Source organism: Cinclus cinclus, chromosome 3, assembly GCF_963662255.1.
Source record: "Cinclus cinclus chromosome 3, bCinCin1.1, whole genome shotgun sequence".
In the NCBI taxonomy this organism is placed as follows: Eukaryota; Metazoa; Chordata; class Aves; order Passeriformes; family Cinclidae; genus Cinclus; species Cinclus cinclus.
In genome coordinates this window covers 77,708,824-77,726,439 of record NC_085048.1, presented here as the reverse complement: position 1 = coordinate 77,726,439, position 17,616 = coordinate 77,708,824, and the positions used below count along the sequence as shown (strand labels likewise).

At 41.9% G+C, this 17,616-nt stretch overlaps 1 protein-coding gene across 1 annotated transcript in view; it reads left to right on the top strand.

Moving 5' to 3' along the window:
- Nucleotides 1-7,132: 7,132 nt before the first annotated feature.
- Nucleotides 7,133-17,616, top strand: part of LOC134042097 (opsin-5-like) — a 31,207-nt gene continuing 20,723 nt past the window's right edge. Inside the window, 3 exon segments of the mRNA XM_062489191.1 lie at nt 7,133-7,231; nt 7,233-7,295; nt 10,340-10,436. Of these exon segments, the coding sequence (XP_062345175.1) occupies nt 7,133-7,231; nt 7,233-7,295; nt 10,340-10,436 (259 nt within the window).

Here is a 17,616-nt window from a genome sequence, read left to right as displayed (position 1 = left end):
AATCTGAAGTTGTGGTATCAATACCATTTTTTATAGACATAATTTAGAAATGTGAAATGCTTGGAAGTTTAACCACAAAAAAAAATGTCTTTACATATGTCTTGCATCAGTGTTTCCCACGAGGAAGACTGGCATCTATAGCCTGTCTGTGTACCACCATGGCATCTTGAAGACTGCTGAGGTGATGGTACCTCTGTCTTCTGTAAGACTGTTGATCCCAACCTTGTAGTGAAGACACAGACAAATAACCGCTATTGTCCTTTTTTTAATGTCCTTTTAAGAGAAGAGGCTAGGAAAGTTTATTAGTAATTCTCACTTGACATTATTATAGGCTGAGAAAGCTTTACCTGAAACCTCTTGTAGTCCTTACATCTGAAACTACTTCTCTGTTGTAGGTTGTGGGACTGGCACATTGCTTTAAATTTTCAGAGAGGAGCAGGCTGATAGGGTGATGGCACACCTGATTTTTTTTCTTTAGAAAGCAGTCAGCTCAAAATAAACCCAGTGAATTGAGAGCATACATTCTGATTTTGTACAGGTCCTGGGTTTTGGATGGGAAAGAAAATAAATGAGTACTTCAGCTCCATTAAATCCTTATAGAAGTGATTTTAAAGGGAATCAGCCCCTCTCCACATAAAAGCCCAGGAAGAGAAGGTGAGATGGGCAGTGGTGACCAGGGGAGAGATGGCTGAAGTGCTGCAACAGAAACAGGCATCTGCCTGTGCTCTTGTCATCCCATCACCCCCATTCCTTGGCAAATGTGTGTGTCTGCATGCAGGCTTTTTCTACCTTCAAAGTGGAACCTGGGGCTCTTGCACTGGGAGTTCAAGAGGCACGAGCTGTTCCTCACAGGTGCTGGTGCTGAAGCACAGCTGGTGCTGGGGCTCAGGTGTTACAGAGTCAGTGGGGCAGCAGTGCTGCCTCTCCTGCTCTGCCTCTGAGGTGCACTGCTTTGGAGTCACCAACTGATTGTGTTTCACCTGTAGGGTAATCTCTAATGCACTTAACGTGTTTCCAAAATGTTCTTAGGGAAGCCAAAGCCCTGAAATTTGACAGAGCTTTCTGGCATTATGAACTACAAAGAGTTTGTGACATTTTTTTGCTTTCTTTCACTGGTGTTGTTGCTAATGAGCATGAGTCTTGTCTTTAGTAACTAAAAGCTTAATGGAATCAAAGTTTCTTCTGTAAAATCCCACTGCTTGTATGGATGTGCAGCTCCTTCCTCTCTAACAGAGTATGTACAATTTGATTATAAAATATTGTCTATACACAGTGTATTGGCAGAAATCTGTCTGATATAAAATGCCAAATTAAATTCTGAGACAGAATGGAGTCCCTTCACGCAACACTTGGATCCTGTGGCATAATGATGCTTCAGTTAAAACTGTGTGAGGAAATAATATTTTTGATAAAATTTGTGGGTTTTACCTTATGCCCCAGATACCTGGGATTCATGCAGAATTCCTTTGGCACTCACACAAAAGAGCCAGTAGGTACATAGTGGCCATCCTAATCTCAGTTTGCTTTTCTAGAAATTGCACTCCTGACTTCTTCCCCAAGTTTGGCAGAAAAACTTAAGTGGTTTGTCCAAGAATAATGGTCCTACTAACTTTCCAGAATGTGGATGTTAGACTTAGAGTCATATATCCTGTTCAACAAGGGACATTTACCATTGTGTAAGTATAAATACCATATTTGGGTCTTTTTCATTTTTGATATATGGAAAAGTACTAGCATGAAGTAAACCAAATCATATAAAGGGAAAGAAATTTCTGTTTTCCTCTTTCTTGGGAGCTCAGACAAAAATGCTTGTGAGTACCGATATTTTAATGTATGGATCCAAGCCCAGTATAAGAGAATAATTAAAAGGGTAATATTTGATGTTAAGCAACAAAGTAGGAAGTAAGGAAAACTGTCTTATTGTCCAGAAAACTTTATAGCCTCGAATTGGCTGTGTATTGTTATATAGCTTGCAAGTGATTGTCTAAATACTTAGACCGTTTTCAAGCTACCTCCTAAAATGTTAGATGCTTTCCAAGCTCTAATCATGTCTGTGGGAATGACATTCTCAGTGTTCTGGAAATGTCCATTATTCTTGTGAGTGCATGAGGTGTGCAAGAGCATGAACTATCAGATATCAGAAGAGAAATATTTCTCCTTTTCAGGATTCTGGGAGGATGCATTCTTTCTGATTTTCAACAGAAACTTACAGGAGGTACATAAAGGGTAAGAGTCCATAAAGAGAAGAAACCAGCATCTCTAGGACTCCTCTAATGCAGCAGTTTCCTAGACTGGTCAATTGTTATGAGCCACTCCTATTACCTGCTCCCACACCTGCAGGAATGCTAATATTAAACACTTCAAAGGAGTCTACAGGATGTATTTTGTAATAGTAGCTGGCACCTGGAAACATTGAAGTGGATTCGGCTGACAGAAGCACAACACCAGGTTAAGATTATTTATATTTTCAGTGATTTCGTCTTCCTGTTGTGTATTCTCTTAATCCAGGATTAAATTCTAATTGTGGTTAAATCCTTGGAAAGCTCATCACTTTGAATGGAAGTTCTAGGAAGACGACATACCTGAGGTTTGAATGGGAAGTTTCAGGGTGTGAACTTTACTACCCTGTAAATTCTGGATGTTTTGTGCAAGGCAAACACAAATAAGAGTAATGAAGACAGAGCCCTCACAGGCTCTGCTCTCTGACATGATGGGAAAGCTAATGCAATGAAAGCACAGTGCCCTAGGTTTTGCTCTATTTGATGCTGCCTGCATATAAGCTCATATGAACACTTTAAGATAAAAGTCTGTGTTGTTTTGCTAGTTTGGATGTTGGTGCTGAGCATGCTCAGTGTCATCAAAAGTGATCAAAACCATCATCAAAAGGAAACCCACACTTTTTCAAAGTGGTCAGATTCAAACTGTGCATAATTTGACACAGCACAAAAACAGATGAAGTTCAGCAGGGAGGCAAGCTTTTTTCTTGCTTTGTGATGAACAAAACTTTAGTGAAGCCAGTGTAGCTCTATCCCGGGGCTGGCTGATCTGTGTAACCCGTAGGCTCACAAATACAGTTATTGGTACTGCTAGTGATACACCACAGTATTGACACTGTAGTGTCAAGGCACGTCAGGCTTGCTTTGCCTCAAATTGTCTTAGCCTGCCTGGAACTTCATTTTAGCTGGCTTAGCCATGATAGCAGTTTATTTCAATTATCACGTCACTGTTTCCTGATTTGATCATGGGATAGAACCACAATTTTTGTACAGACAAGAGTAGTGAGTAATTATTTTGTATAAAGAGAAATATTTATTCCATGTTCTTAATATTGCAGTGTAAAAAAAATGTCTGGTCTGGCCTGGCAATTAAGGACTGCCTGTGGCAACCCAAGATGCAGGGGAGAGGAGTGCAGACATGAAGAGAATAAGAGAAGAGGGCATGGGAATGTCATTTATGAGCCATGGACAGCTCAGCTGCAAACAGGCAAACAATTAAATGTAAACCTTGGACACAGGCAAAATTTGTTTATAGGTAGTGGAGGAAATAGAAAAGAGGTATACAACAAATGTAAGATTATTTTATCATTCGGGTCATTCAGACATAATGTGGAGTTGCAGACCAAATAAAAAGAATAAGCTGTAAAGTAAGAAAGAAAATGTACCAAAAGAAGCCCTGAGGAGACTTCAGGAAAAGGAAGAAGAAATCAGTGATTTCAATATCATGCTGCTTGGGCACTGCCATCGTGTTCCCTACAGAAAAAAAAATGGAAAAATGATGCTCCCAGTGACCATTTCCTCCCCTTACTGAAGCCAACTGCCTGAAGACTCAAGAGAAAGAGTGGAAAGGTAAGTATAACACCAGGGAGAATGGTAGGTGCTAGGAAGCATGCATTGTATTGAATAGTTATTGAGACTTTTTCCCATGTTAGTTTTCTTTACTTATTTTCTTTTGTCATAAATGAAATACGTTTGAAAGGCGTTATGCTTCCCTTTTTCTTCCCATTTTATTACCTAATTTGCTGAATGTGCAATAGCTTGCTCATTATCTAGAATGTCACTTTAAGTTTCTCCTGACATTAAAGTCCTGCTGATACATGAAATGCTGGAGGTTTTGTTCTGCCTTTTCTGCAGAGAGTGATTTCTTCACAAGTCAGTCACAGATCATTCAGTGCATCTGCCCCTGTTAGTGTGCTCCAGAGCTTGGTAAGATGAAAAACCCCAGTACATTCTGCTTTTTTGCACCAACACCTAAAAAATTAAGGATCAGTTTTCATGTTTCAAAACATTTACCATTTTGAAGTTGCAGGCATATGATACAAACCCATATTTGGAGAAAATTGATGCTCTCACTGGGCTCCCCTCCGAATGGGAGCAGTGAAGCCCTGCTGCAACACAGACAGTAAAGGCACCCCAGTGACAGGAAAAACAGCCAGCCATTCTTTTGAAGTGGGTTTGTTTCAACCTGCTACTGCAATGAGCTCACCAAGGATGACTGGAAGGCTTTTAAAGTCAAAAAGCCAAGTTTTTTTAAAAAAATAAATAAAAAAAAATAAAAAATTCAGTGCAACTCAGGAAGACAGGTTAGAAATAAAAGAGCTCAAATCTTGTATGCTTTGTGCCACAGAGAGGCTCCTGCTTTTTAGCTACCCTATCAGTGGTTGCCAAGAGTGGCCCTCCCTCTCTTTAGGAAACTCTCTGTCACCTCAGAAGCAGGATTTCCCACACTTCACTTGAGATCTCTCACAAACTGATTCAGCTGTCCAAAACGTTTTAATTTCCTTTACTACCATATAACCTACTCGGTGTGTCCTCATCTCCGAGCAGGGAGCTTAAATAATACAATGCTTCAACCACCTAATCTGCACAAAGTATTTTCCATTCTCTTCAATCACCTTTCAACATGAAAACAGCATGTATCTGGAGCAGCAAGGTAGCCTGTCTTCATATTAGCATAAATCTAAACAGTATTCCTTGACAAATAGTTCATTTCCAACTGTATATTGCAGTAATAAGCACTGTCCAAGAATTTTTTTTCTGTCAGGTAGTTTTCTGGGTTTCTCACAAATTACAGAACACAACCCCTCAGAGAAACATTAGCATTCAGGAGTAATGAGACAAGAGTAATGTATGAAACTGAGCAGGCTAAAGTCCATGGAAGTCATGGCAGAAGTATGGATTTTACAATATATTCATTACATTATGTAACCATTTTCTAAACTGAGTTTGGCAAACCCAGCACAGGTGAAGAAATGTGGTTTAGATACTTAACTAGAGAATGAATAGGGTGCAGTTGTTTTCATGCTAAAATATCACAGCAAGGGTTAATGTCTAGGGTTAAACAGGCACGTTTTGAAAGATTTGGTTCTTACAGGTAAGCAATTCCAAATAGCTTGCAGCAGGCACAGTCATTTCCATTTGTCCATCAGCAAGTTCTAACTTACCTGATGTCAGGATTTTTTTCCTTTTCATTCAATATGTGTTAGAGAAGAATCTGTGCAAATACTTTCAATAAGCGTATTTTATTTTAACCAGGGAAAAAATACTCGATCTGAATTTGAAAAGATCTCCTGTCACTGATATAAAATACATTTTCTGGCTACTTCGATGAAATCTATAGGCGTAACTCATCACTGTGTGACTGTTCATTGCAAGACAAAGTGATGTCTTGTTGGATAGTTATAGTTTTTGCATTTTGTAGTGACTATTCTAATTAAAAATGTGAAGCAAAAATGAAAATAATTTATCAAAAATACTCTACGTAGACATGTTCCAACTAATGTATCATTTGATTTGCCTTGAAAACCCTCAAATACATTTCTGTAAAATCTCAGAAAATTTTATGCCTTACAGAGACAAGCTGTATTTTCATTCCACACAACCAATTTTTTACCTTCTTACGGTTTATTTTAACCCATCCCTTCTGAATAGTTTTCCTTTTGCCTCCTCATTCTATGTTTCTTTCCTTTAACCCATCTATACCAGGTAGTGTGTAAAAAATAGTGCTGTGAGAACTTCCACCAGCTTCCTGACAGAATCACTCCTTTTGGCAACTGCCCAAATCTCTGTGCTCCTGCAGGAGAGCAGGTGCTTGTTAGGAACATTCATCGTGTGTTTTGTGTCACACACACATTTGAATTTTTAGGATTTTTCTATTCTGGAAACAGTATACTGGATTCTAATGCAAGCAGTCCGAGTATGTCAAGCCAGTCCGTGCTGCTGTGGCACTTGCCTTTTTGTGCTGGTACATATGTCACTTTGAAAGCACTTAGAGAGGCAAATAGGGAGGATTCAAGGCTGTTGCTCATTTCAGCAGCCCAAATAGAAGGTGCTGCTGTCTTATGTCTGCCCTAAATTGGCTCTGCCTGCTGCCGCAGAGCCCACGGACTGGTTTGGTATGTTCGTCAGGTGGGCTTTATCGCCCTGTGTGTCCCAACCCGGTCGTTCCACACTCTCTCCAGCCGGGTGTCCTGCGGTATCGGTGCTTTCAGGGGGTTCCTCGCCCATTTACCTTCGGGCAGCAGCTGCCCTGAGCCCTGCGGTGCCGGCCGAGCGGTGATTCCCTGGCGGCCGTGGGATGGGGCAGTGCTGGGAGCAGTGCTGGGGGCAGTGAGGGACTGACCCCGGCACTGCGGTCCCACCCTCTCTCCCTTCCTCTCTCTCCCCCTCTCCCCCCCTCCCTCTCTCCCCCCCTCTCCCCCCCTCCCTCTCTCCCCCCTCTCCCCTCTCCCCCCCTCCCTCTCTCCCCCTCTCCCCTCTCCCCCTCTCCCCTCTCCCTCCTCCCCCCCTACCCCGAAGGTCTGCGGAGCGCAGCTCGCCCCACAGCAGGACTGGGATGCTGTGAGGCTGCTCCCAGCCGGGGCTCGCTCCGGAGGTCTCTCCCTGCACGGGTGGATGCTTTAGCACCTCCTTTCATATCCAAGTCCATTTTTCACATGCCTTCCTGCAGTCACAGCTGTGTCAAACACAGTAATTTCTCTGTACCACGAAGGCATTTTAGTTTTCTTGTCCTTTTATAGAGCTGCCCATAGCATATGCTGCTCTAATCCTTTCAAAGCACGCGGTGAAGATTGTGAAGGCACTCGGGGATAATCTCTGTGAAGCCACTGAACTGGTCACCGCCGGAGCACTGAGACATGAAACCAGGCTCCTGCCATCTGCAGAGGGAGCCTTTCTCCCGTTTGGAAGCACGGTGACCTGCAGACCGACCAAACAAACCACAGCACTTCGCAAAGTTCTCTGTTCTTCGCTGGAGGATGCCACCAGAGGGAGGACGCACAAAACTGCAAGCCGGTCAAGGTATTAATCACTCCTAGTGCGTGAAGACCGGAGTGGGGGGGAAAACAATCGTCAAAAAAGATGCTTAACCATGGAGAGCAGTTGACTCAGATTTTTTTTTTCCTTAAATGCCAAAAGAAGACTTTTTTTATTCTGTCTCTCTTCCTTCTCATTATTAATACAAGGGATAAGGCTTGGCAGAAGACTTTCTCATTGAAATGTTAAGTTGAAGTGTCCATGGAGCTGAGGTATTTCTATGAAGCCAGAAGAAACTCACAGCTGGGAAAAATCAAAATTCAAGTTTAGGGTATCAGGGTAAATAATATAACTTGGCATTTATTTTGGCAAAAAGGAATAATTATCATTATTACTTATTACCATTTAAAGTGCTTATGCCTGAAGAGGACACATAAATAATACCATTTCCTTGCATGAAAAACACTCTCTGCTGGTCATCCCTCTCCCTATTTAATCAAAGCAGGAAGATCTAGCACTAGTGTGACAACAGATGCCAGCTCAGACTTGGAAGCCTGGGCCTGTGTCAGATGCCATGGAAAACAGCTTGTGCATGAAGGGAAGTGGTTAGCAAGGGTGCTCTGCCACCTCAGCACTGCCTGTGGTGTAGCAGATCAGTACACCCTATGCTTGCCATGAGTGTGGGCTCCTGCAAGGTGGGAAACAACACCCTGTTCCAGGATACCAGGTCCTGCTGCACAGCAGGACAGGTCTGCACTGTGTGAGCTGGCCCTCATTGCAAGGGGAGGCTCCTGCAGAACTTTTCTCTTTCCTCTCACTAAGCAGAGGAATCTTGCCCAGGGGCCTTGGACTTGTCCCACAGATGGGCTGTTGGGTGGCTGTTTCATTTCCAGTGAGAGAGTAGAGGGAGTATGGCCCAGGTTTCTTCCCGATGTAAAGTGTTATGCTTTTGTACTTCTTTCTCTTCGTATTTGATAATTACACTCCAATGAAGACATGAGCTTTCATGGACAGAGATTTTGTGATGGATTCTATGCTGAGGACCTCTTCTCTGACCCAAGTTCCTTGTCCTGAAATAAGTGATATTGCTGTGCTTTTTTGTGGGCCTTCTTGAGCATTTGTGGCTATCCTCGGGTACTGCCTTCAGCAAGAAGTCTATCCTTGCCCTCCATCTGAACTGGAATCCGATCCATTCCCAGATGGATAACTAGCTAGAAATGGCTGCTGCAGCTCATTGCTGGAAATGTGTGATGATCCCTGGGGAAGCTGATGCACATCCAGGGCTTTGCTGGGGGCCCAGAGTACCTAAATGGCAACCTCAGAGAGCAGCACCTCAGCAGAGAAAAGGCCACGTGTGCCAGGCATGCCAGACAGCCTTGGGAGAGATGTTGCATGATCAAGAGATGCCTGAAGTAGGTGGGATGGGAATACTGGGGCAACCTGGAACTGTTGCAGAAGCACAGCAGTGAAGGCCTTTGGCATAAAGGGCACTGCTAGGGCCATTTTTAGTCACTGAGCTGGTAAGCCCTGGTCACTCCACCACAGCCTGCCAAGGAGACTTGTCAGGGTTCAACTCCAGCTGTCTATTGATAGGTCTCATAAGGAGTCAGGAGGTGAGCTATGACAAGTGGCTGGAAAATTCAGACCACTCAGCTGCAGAAACGTGACCTGTAGGATCTGCCAGACCCATCTTGCACACTTTAGGTCAGAGAGAGAAAGAGCAGCAGTCCAGGGCCTGGTACAAGAGCAAGAGGCTGGGGACAAATCAAGCCTGCGACCCCTGCAAGACACTGCTGAAGTGTGTGGGTCACTGTCCTCACCTTCAGCAGGAAGGTTTTTCTTTCATGGCAACATGGCACCGTGTCCCTCCTCACTGTTAAGGACTGCTCTCCCTTTTAATTCTTGTCACATTACCGTAATTCCCTTCCCATGTGGTGATGCTTCCATAATAAACACAGGGGAAGCTTGGCTGGAGCAGTCAGTGTGCTCCAGGAAGGACAAATTCAGCCTGTGGACAGACAGGGGACATTCACAGTGAGGTGCTCTGCTTCCTTCAGCTAGGTACCACCACTGGGCACAGTTTGCTGCCCAGGGTGAGAAGGACAAGCCAGGGCAAGACAGGCAAAGGGATTTCAGTGCAATGAGAATGTGCTGCTCACCAGGAAACTTTGCTGATCCAGATGAATTAATTTAGACTCAGTTTTTAGTTATGACTACAACCTGACTGGTAAGAGACGCCATATCTAAACTACAATCATTGATACCTCAGAAAAGACTAAAGGTATTCCTGGCTGACTCAATTCCTATGCATTTCAACCAAAACAAGATTTAATTTTTCAATAATACAGGAAAAATCCCACATCATGCTTGGAGCTTACTCCAAGACTGGAGGGTGCTTAGCAGTCTAAAAATATGATCCAAAGCACTTACATTCTTTTCCAGACTGTACTGGAAATTACCTTCCTTTCTTTTTAAATTAACAACTATCCTGCTGATAAAGTAAATTAGTAAATTATTTTTTCTGCTTTGTTCTCAGTTGATGACACCTCCCTGGCTGTTTTTGTGGGGTTTTTTTTTCACTGTGCCATTTTTTAATTTGTGTGAATTTTTTCCTGAATTTTATTTGAACTAAAATTCCACTCACCTTCAGTGAAGAAAAAAGATGAAAGTACAGCTATATAAGCAACGTATCAGTATAGTGTGGGTGAGCCTGTGAGCCTGTAGGTTATGTGGTGCCACCTTATTTTAAAGGAAGTTGTCTCTTTTGTCAGATATACAGTCTTCATTAGAGGTTTTTGCACATAGCAGTAATGAGGATACAAGGAAATCTGCTGTCTTTTGCTGGCCACAGGTTCACAGGCTGTATTAATAGATAGGATTAGTGAAGAAGAATCAGTCAGAAGGCTGCAAAGCTCCTGTCCCTCGAGATTTCCTTCTTTAGATCATTAGTCTTATAGAGAGCTCCCTTGAATACAGCGAGCAGAAACTGAGGGAAAGACTGGAACCATTCTTTTACCAGGACATTTTGGGGAAGGGTGATTTCTGGGTCAGAAGCTCCACTGAAAATGTCTGTCCAGTTTTCTGCACAGGCACCCTGGAGGAACAACAACGTCAGTTTTCTGACCAGAGAGGCAGCTGTAACAGAGCAAGGAGAGACTATCATAGGTTTCTACCTGTTGGCTTTAGGTAGGTATTTGGCTTGGGTGTGAAAGGAAACTCTTAAATAGATGTTGTTATCAAATTCAAAGGGATTCATTTGGGTTTTATCCCTAATGGATCAGGATGGTAGAAAATGTCACTTTTTTTAACCAATTGCAAGATCAGAGAGGCACAGTTTGCTTTTGTTAAGAAGAGATTTATAATTAATTCAGAAATCTTGAGAAAAGATAAATAGTCAAGCCTGTAAATTTTCAACCAATATTCATTAAGCTTAATATGTGGGAAGATAAAAGAAGTACCTTATCAGAAGTACATGATAATTCCTTCTTGTGTTCTAGTAGTACTGAATAAATGTTCCCTGATTCTCAGAGTTTTGGCTGTTGACAATGAGTTGGCATCCTATAATTATTTTCTGGAGAGACACAAAATATGTTTTGTGGTTCTTAGCTTTAATTGTTTGTATTGTTCTTGCTTTAAATGTTGGATACATATAGAAACTGACTTCTTCAAATTGGATCTAAGGAAGATCTAGGTACTGGAACCTTATCCTGTGTTAGCAGTCACAATACAAATTGTCTCTTTTAGTTCTGCTGGAAGACAGCTATTGTAAGTACGTAACAGGGATTTGAAAATGGCATTCAGTATAAATACATTCTGACACCACTGTAATTTTGTTTTGTTTATTTAAATTTATTTTGGGCAGAGTTATTGGCTAACACAAAGAATTTTTATGAAATTTCAAAGAGTGCAAGCATGCTAGATAAAAAAATATCAACCATAGAACCTCACAGAAAAAAAAGAAGAAAATTTAACTTTTTAAAATCAGTTCTTCTAAACAGCATGTACAAAAATGGTTTCTTCTTTTTGTCTAATGGATTTTTAAAATTCTAAACTTATTACATATTTCAATTAACTTATTAGCCCTCTGCTTATATTTGACAAAGGCCTGTGGAAGTTAAAATGTTGAATGCTAAGTATTTTAGGGAGAGACTTTCTTATTTTTAGCTATAGGAACTAGGGAAAGTTGTGCTTAGAACAAAAACAGAGATTCCAGTAGAAATATGTACGGCTTCTATCTTAACAGAGTTGATTAGTGGAGTGGTTGTAAGGTAAATCAGAGGTATTCCAGTTTATCCCCACTCTGTTCACATCTGCATATCCCCTCTTGAATGGCTGGGAAATGTCTGCACCATCAGCTAAAGAATTAAGCAGTTGCACTTAAGACTAGAAAGAACATCTTAGGTCAGCAAGGCCAGTCTCCTACTGAGACAAAGTATAATCTCATTTACACAGCTATTATGCTCCCTCATATAATTGGCTGGGGTTTTTTTTGGTGTTTTTTATCACTCTTCCAATGGAAAGCATGTTCCTGATTTTTTTCTCTATTGGATAGGAGCCTTCACCTAAATTCTTAGGTAAAGTGATCACAACAACTTTATATATTTTTTGGTCACTCCTTTTAATTGAAATAATTTTTTTGCCTGCAAATGACATCCTATGGCCAATCTGTCTTCCTGAAGGAACAATCATACCTTGGGGTCAACCTCTGTATCCCTATATTAAGGAGTTGAGGGAATTTTAATTTGTTGGTTGGTTGATTGTGGGGCAGGGGGTAACATATATAACTATATCTATATCTATATATATATCTCCTTTCATAGCATCTTTTCCCCTGTCATCCCAGCAACCTTATAGCCAGGACTGAATACAGCATCCAAGCAAGGTCTTGGATTCATATTTACACTCTATCAACTCTACTGATCCCTCCCAGTATTGCCTCTGCATCACGCTGGTGATTAAAACTTCTTCCATCAATCAACCCGCAGAGATGTCCTCCTCTGCTGCTTCCTGGTACTGATCTCACATCTTCTAGCAAATATCTAGGTGCCTGAGCCTGGCTGTTGGGGTTTGATCTCTTTGGATCTTTCAGCCAAGCTTACAAGTGCTTTGCATGTCATAGCTGCTGTTCTTGAAACTTACCTCAAGATTCAAAACTCAAGTTCCTTTTCTTGCAGAGTATGTACAACCAGCAGTAGCACTACTCCAAGTTAAGTGTAGTGTAGATCTGGTTAAAACTGATGGATGTAGGTATACCTTTTGGAAATGATAAGTTTTTAAAAAATCTGTTAGTCATACATAAATCAGGAAAGTCTTAATTTCTTTTCTCCTCAAAGGTCTACTGTCACACTTCTGCAAGCACCAGCTACAGCAATTTATAGTTAATAGTTTTATGTACACCAATAACTCATTCTATCCAGGCAGCTGTGATGTGGCGGAACAAGTTCTGTGTCATACACACACCCTCTTGCCCTTCTGGCAGCAGAGAAAAAGACCAGTCCATTCACCAGCTCTTTTTACCTCTGGTGCTTTAGGGGTCTGGCAAGACAGCCTACATTTTCAGGAGTCTAACACAAAGCCCCAAAGATGTTCATATTTCATACTCTTGGTGTTTTGATGCCTTGGAAAATTGCTTCAGGAATAACACTTCTGTAGTTACTAAATGTTTTCTTCTCTTTTGGATCTAAGTATGGCAGTGCAGCTTCTGGTAGCTTCTGATGTACTTTTCCAAAACCAAAGAGATGTATGTGATTGGTATTAGCATTTATCCAGAAGCTGGGGTTCCTCTGAACCTCCTCACCTTCACAGGATAAAGTCCTAAAAACCTAACTATATTTGGCTAAATCTTCCCAGAGTCACACATCTTGACAGAGGACATGAATATCCAAGAATCATGGACACCTTTTGCTGAGATAAGACCTCTGTGTGTCCCCTTCTGGAAGTTCTCACCAGTTACAGGTAGCCCAGCTGTCACTTGTGACAGACGGGACACTGATGTATGTCCTGTACATACAGGTACAGCAGCCAGGCAGTTTTTGGATTCAGATGAGGGATCCCGAAGAGCACCCTGCCTGGCAGCCTGAGCACAGTGGTGTCACACGCTGACACCACGAGCAAACCAGCAGAGAGTGCACCGTGCATTCTGCAAATGCTGATGGATGTTGAGACCACTGCACTGCTTCTTGACACCCAGGCCACTGCTCCATCATTCTCCTTGCTAATGCTTTGGCCATGGGACCAGCAGGGTGGGGGGAAGGTGCAATGCCCATCCAACAGCAGTGATCCATTCTTGGAAGGACTGCAAGTGATATCAGCCACTGTGTTAACCTGTGCTAGGTCACCTGCATCAGCATCCTCTTTCTGAAGGCAGCACTCTGCTCTCATCCTTCCCTTCAATGAGCTCAGAACTGTCTCTAGCAGACAGGTGAAACTTGTCCTGCTGCTGGGATTACATCTGACCCCTTTTTGCCTATGCCATAAGTTGTGCTGTACTGTGGAAGGTCCTTGTACAGTTTAAATTATGAAATGAAATTGAAAAGCACTGCCCACTGCTTCTGGTTGTTAGTCACCAGGGAAAAATAGAAAACATTTTTCGCTTCATAATTATTGATTGGAATTCTTGGTTTTCTTCTGCATTTATACATAATTTGTTCTCTGTTTGTTTCCCCTAGTTTCACATTTAGCTGGGCCTATTAGAGTAAATAGGCAGCATAGAAGGAAATATATATCAATAGGAGAGAGTATTTATATTAGAGAACAAATTCTGACTTTTTGTGAGTGGTTCCATCAGAAAGGCATACTGACTGCATTACCAATCCCATCAGAACAGACCACAAGATCCAAACATGCCTTTAAAAGGCACACACTTCCGAAGGGTAATAGTAAACTGTTATTTGACAAGTGACAGAATGAGTGTTATTTTGGGATTTTGTTTGACAGATAGATCTGAGAAGGTGGAAAAGGAAACAAGCTATTCACAGAACATTCATCCCCAAAATTATTGTTTTTATTGAACAAATAATCCATCCATGCCTTGTCAACTCTAAAACAAGATGAGTCCTCTCCTTCCTGTCAGAATTGGCAATACGCCCTGGACAGGATATTGTGTGTGTATAATTGGCAGTGAAGTCTGAAAACAGAATAGGGTCACTTCACAGTTGCAATAGTTAATGACAGCTTTGCCAATTCTCTGGATTTTATCACTGTTTTCATTAAAGTTTCCTGGGCAGAAAATTTTTTGCAGCAAGCCTCTTCTGATAGGAATTTATGCTTGTGTATGTGTAGCTGCGTAAGTAACTGATTCCATTCGTGCCTGCTCTGCGTTAAGATGCTCGATCCAATTCCTGTCCTAGAGAAAGGTTATTTGCTGAGGAAAGAGCCTAGTTTGTCTTGTAATGCTGAGCCTCACCTTTTGCTCTCATTTCTTGAATTCTTCCGCTTAAGGTTTCATAAATATTTTGAACTCAATATGGCTGTGTTGTAGCACCCATGTTTCTATTTCAGTCTTGCCAGGTTTTACAAGTGAGGGCCGTGCAACAATTTCTAATAAGAGCAAGTCTAAGTAGAAAGCATACTAACCTATTTTGGCTGGGCATAGGTGAACAAATCTATTGGAATTGTGGATGACCAGCTCAGAGCTATCAATTCACTTGTGCCAAATTTGGTTCTTCAGAAACAATGTTAACCATGAAACTGCATGCAGCCTCAAGTGCTTGTTGCTTGTTCAAAGACCATCTCAGGTACCTGAGAGAAAAACAGGGCATGTCTCAATGCACAGGCTTGAGTGATCTGACAGAAATATTTGTAAAATTATATTGTACTTCTTCGATATTCTTAAGAGTTAAACAATCTCAGTGTTCTCAGTCGCTTTCAGCAGAAAGATTTTCAGCCTCCTTAGTCACTTTTTCTGGCTACTTTTCTGGTGCTTTCTTTGCATGGACTGGTGGGCATCACACTGACACAGGAGTTTGTGAATAGCTGAAGGGCTGCCAAGCAAGATGACTTTCACCAGCTTGCTTGGCAGCTCTTCTGTACCTCCCCAAGAAATCATGGATAACAGCACCAGACTCCCTTGTGGAGTGCTTTTGACATCTGTGGATTAAAATGCTCTCTTAGGGAGTGTTATTCTAAGAGGAGGATTACTAATTAATTATATAGGGGCGATACAGCATTTTTAACACTTCTGTCCATCCTATTCCTCTTACCTCACAATGTTTGAAAAACTACTTCAGTATTTGCATATTATCTGTATATTTTGCCATGTCAGAAGATACAGCATCTCTCTGATGAACAGCTCATGTCAGACTGTGCTTATGGGAAAGATGTAGTGATCCCTCTCTAAACCTTATGCTGGATGGCAGTGCTCAGTTTCTACCTAGCTGCCATTTTTTCCCTCTCTTGCCACATTTTGACCTCAGCTGAAATATTTTTTCACCAGGATTACTTTAGTATGCTGGGTTTGGATTCTGGGGTTGGCTTGGGTTTTTCTCTGCATACCTTTAGGAGTAATTATTAGTGACAACTTGCAAAAGATGGAACAAGTGCCCTCGGTTGTTTCTTTTCTATCTTCTGTTTTACTGAGATGACGCCTGGTAACATGAAGGCTCTTCAAAGTTCACAGGTTTCTTTCTGGGCTCTTGATCTACCTCTGATGTCCCCTGAGGCACACACCACCTGCAATGCAGTTGAGGAGATCTCTGCCCTCACTGAGAGTGTCAGAGCTATTGCTGGGCTTGCCTTGCATTTTCAACCTTCTTCCCTATTATGCTCTCAGGGCTTGGGATAGGAAGGGAGAGGGGTTGGTTGGTTTGAAGCATTCTTTTTGGTTGGGGTGATTTTCTGTTTTGGGAGTGGTCTGTTTGTGGCTTTTTAAGTCAATACAGGCAGCAACCCAGACTAGCACACATTTCTGATGGCACAGAGATCCAGTGTCCCACAGTCACTACTCTAGCTGACAGCACTTTTATGTGACCACTGATTTTGTTACTGCATTGTTTACTAAGAATTTATTCTCTTCTGTTTGCCTTTGTTTGTTTTTTAAAATCTGAATTAATATGGTCTATTACCCAGACAGACCATTTTAGAGACTGGATATGCCAGTGCAAGTTCTCCACTCCTTTGCTTAAAAGGACTGTGCCTACCTGCAGAAATCATACTCGCTCTGTAACCTTATCTCCCTCACTGCTTCCCTCATCTCCAACCTCAGTTTGTGAATGTAGATCCCAAAGATTATTACAAGAACTGTGTCTCTCTCACCTCTTATTGCTCTGAAATGTGCAATGTTGTTTGATGTGATGTTTTTGCTCAAATTCTTCCTTTAAACACTTTAACTGTAAACTCCCTTACCCTCCAGGCTAGGGGAAGTTTACTCTGTATATTCCCAGGAAGGGCAGGAGTCTGACACTGTGAGGGTAACCCTCCTATCCACTATTACACTGCACTGGCAAAATTTTGCTAATTACAAAGGAGGTGCCATTTTATTTTGTCTGCCCTTTTAGCATTATGTCTTCATATGGACAGGGAAAAATATTTCAAACCTACTGCCTGTATAACTGTCTTACATTGCAGAAGGTGGAACCAACATGCACAAACAACACAACTCTCATGTTTGCATTTCAGGCTGTCTTCATGCATTCCCAAAGCCTTACTCCACCAGTGCCCTGCTCTGCCTATTTATAATACCCAGACTCAAACATAAGTCAGAAAATCCCCGAGTTAAAGTGCATGCAGTTGTTCAAAACAAGACTTAAGAAACCTTGTCACCTAGCGGCCAGAACAAGATATATTTATTATTTTTGCTCTTTTAACAAGGTATATATATAGAATATATATATATAGTGTGTATCTCAGTTTATCGTTGCACCAGTGACTATTTCTGGTCAAGACATTTCAGCTCTTCCCAGTCCAAATGCTTTGCAGTAAACCATGGTGTGTTTACTAAACAAGGCAGAGCAGCAGCAACTTGGCAATGCTGCAAATAAAAGCTATTAAAAGTAAATTGCCCCTCAGAAGAAGCAGTTAATACAACCATACAGAGACTGTCCCCTCAACCACCCCCCTCCCACCTCAAAGCACCCCGAGCACCTCACCGGGAGCTATCTGCCCAATCTCTTTCTTTACAGAACAAGTGCCTTGCTTATTGGCATTTCAGCTCCTGAGACTCCCACATGGCCTGGAGACTGAGAGGCAATTTCCTCCCCTCCCTTCCTAGCCCCAGCAGCCTGGCAGTGAAGTGCTGGATTCTTGACACTGGTGCTTCCCAAAGGAAGGCATCTGCCTTCAAGCTGCCCTCTTGCTACAACATTAAACCTATCAGCCATCTTTCATCATACAGACTCCTTTGAATATCCAGAGGTGCTGTGCATTGCCA